The sequence below is a fragment of the Macrobrachium nipponense genome, chromosome 1 (genome assembly GCF_015104395.2).
Source record: "Macrobrachium nipponense isolate FS-2020 chromosome 1, ASM1510439v2, whole genome shotgun sequence".
Lineage (NCBI taxonomy): Eukaryota > Metazoa > Arthropoda > Malacostraca > Decapoda > Palaemonidae > Macrobrachium > Macrobrachium nipponense.
The window spans coordinates 103,323,281-103,326,069 of NC_087200.1; the positions used below are offsets into that span (position 1 = coordinate 103,323,281).

At 45.2% G+C, this 2,789-nt stretch overlaps 1 protein-coding gene across 1 annotated transcript in view; it reads right to left on the reverse strand.

The window, feature by feature from the left end:
* The window catches only part of LOC135220261 (prolactin-releasing peptide receptor-like), a 120,410-nt gene extending 118,635 nt beyond the window's left edge, over positions 1-1,775 (reverse strand). The window contains exon 1 of the mRNA XM_064257526.1: positions 1-1,775. This exon is cut by the window's left edge and continues 42 nt beyond it. Within this exon, the coding sequence (XP_064113596.1) occupies positions 1-1,435 (1,435 nt within the window). The 5' untranslated portion in view covers positions 1,436-1,775.
* Between the last annotated feature and the right edge of the window lie 1,014 nt (positions 1,776-2,789).

A 2,789-nucleotide genomic window follows, 5' to 3' on the forward strand; every position in this document is an offset into this window, starting at 1 on the left:
GCGGATGAGAAGCCTGGTCAGTGGTTGACCCGTTCTCCTGAGGTGGCATTTCAATGACAAAGGTCTTCATCTGATGAGATTCTTGACCAGAGACTCTGCCTTCCCCTCCACTCTGAGGGCGTCCTTGCAGGGCAACCTCATTCACGGCCTCCTCCTCCACACCACAGGCATCGTCCCCTAAGTGTTGCGAGCCCCCACTCCCTAATCTGTAGACGGATTCCTTCTTATCCTCATTTTTGTCTCTGTTTTTGTCACTCAGCTTTCTGAAGGCTTCGTCTTTGGCCGCGTTGCCATTGCAACAAGTTCTTTCAGAACGGGAGCCATGACCCACGCGGTGGGCCGAGGTCTTCTTTTTGAAGCAGGGCAGCACCAGCTGGAATTCCTTGCGGAAATTATCGTTCAGCCAAGCGTACAGGAAAGGGTTGTAGCACGTGGACGACATGGCTATCACATGCGTTATAAAGAAGCACAGGTTATAGTAATCCCAGGAGCTAGCCTGGGCATAGTAATCCCCAACCAGGTGGACCACGTTGACCGGTAGCCAGGATATGCCGAAAATGGTCACCATGGCGATCAACATACGGTTCGTGCGGCGTTTCCTCTCACGATCAGCCTCTTCCTTCCGGGAATTTTTGCTGCCGGGCTTCGCCTTGACTCTCTGGCTCATCCTGATGGAGATCTTGACGTAGCAGTAGAGAATGATGATGAAGGGCACCACGAACTGCATAATGGCTGTGAAGCCACTGAAGACTTGACGGAACAACTCCGAGGGCCAAAGCTCCTCACAGTAGAATTTCTGCTGAAATTCCACCTGGCCCATGTAGAGGGCGTAGGGGAAGGTAGACGACAGGGAGAACAGCCATATGGATATAATGATGAAGTAACAGGTTGTCACCTTCAGTCGAGGTCGGAAGGGATAGAGAATGACGAAGAACCTGTCGATGGCGATCGACATTAGAGTCAGAGACGAGACGTAGACGCTCGTCCCTTGAGCCATGGTGACGATATGGCACAGGACACTGCCAAACAGCCATTCGCCCATGAACGTGTACAGTGGCGTGAAGGGAACGGCGAGGACGCACAGCAAGATGTCAGCGAGGGCAAGATTCGTTATAAAATAGTTCGTCACCGTGTGCATGTTTTTGTTACGGAACACTACATAGCAAACTAAACAGTTCCCAAAAATCCCGAGTAAAAATATCGTGAAATACTCAATATAGAAGATGGCTTGAGTCACTGAATAAGACAAAATGTTACTGTCCAGTAAAGACGAGTTGTTTGTTGCCTCAAGGGTGAGGTTGCTAGGGAGAGAGTCATTCTGTAATTTCGTGAAGTTATGGTCATATAACCACCATCCAGTGTCATTCGGGCGAGTTTGTAAGTCACCCAAAGACTCCATCCACGGGCTATATGCGCTAGCGTCAGATTCGAGCATGATTTAGGTCAAAATATTCAACAGGTGTATCACACAAGGGAGTGAATGTGCCATTAAGAAAGTTAATTACTTAATTAACATCAGCGCCAACTGATTCAGAACTCGGTCGAGTTGAAAACTTTATGACCGTAACTCGTATCTGTTTTCATCCTTTCCTTCAACATTGTACGTAACCGTGGCGAAAACGGCTTTTTAATTAAAGATTTTTCGCATGAAATACAAAATAATATGTCAGTAAAGAAATGATTCCACTGAAACTTTCTTATCGTGATCGCTTAGCAATGTCCGGGTTCAGCGAGTGTCACTAGTATGAGCGTCGTCGTTCCTTCTCTGGTGGATGTCTGGGGGCAACTGGGTTACTGGAATGTTGCGCCGTTGCGCTCTCCCTCCTGCTCCGAGTCTCGCACCGTCTCAAAGCGATCCCTTCGCTGGCCGCATGGAGGCGATTTCAAGCTTGATGTGCGTCAGGGAGACTATGTACGTTTGCATGGTGTAACTTCGTTAATGCCCGCAGAGATAACAAGAACATAATATTAAAAAAAAAAATAAGTTTCAGAAAATGCCGACATTGGTAGGTGTTGGGAAGTACATGCATGATGCACCATTCATTTATTCATGCTCGACATCCGGGATATTGAATAAAGCTTACACTAATTTATTGATGGGTTAAATAGATACTTGCTCGTTTTTTCAGACACCATAAAGCGTTTTGTGTATTTGATTCTGGGCTTTTTGTGTTATTTTGGTCAACATAAAGTATATATTATCTCTCGATTTGAATGGCTCTTTACAGTTTAGTTTGACTATTTATATTTTGATGAACACAACCTGCACAGAACAGCGGATCCGTTATTGGTCTCCCATTAATTTCACTAGTTTCGCAACATCATTGATTTCGACTAAGAAAATGGATAAAAAAAAACCTTCAGTTACATAATTATTCTGGGCTATCATTAAAAGCCCAGTAACCCTAATATACACTAGTGGTTTTGTGTTCCATGCGTCGCCAAGGATATTTTTTTCATATTTAATGTATCTCAATATTAATAAAGCTATTTCATCGCTGTCATGATGAAATGGGCACAGTCGAAATTAGAAGAAGCAGGAGAAGACGACCTATTATTTGCAGTCGAAAATATTAAGGTATATGAAGAGGAGGCGTATGAGAATGGGAGACGCTGAGACATGACAACGAACAAGAGCAAGGAAGATGAAAATAGGTTTCGGAAGAGGAGGAAGCTCCGTTACGAGTGGAATGGGAGAGCGCGTAGCAGTACGAGTAGAGGAGAGAGGCAGATGTATGTTATGGCCATCCGTTACTCTGATGCAAAGAAAGAGAGGGTAATGGCTGCAG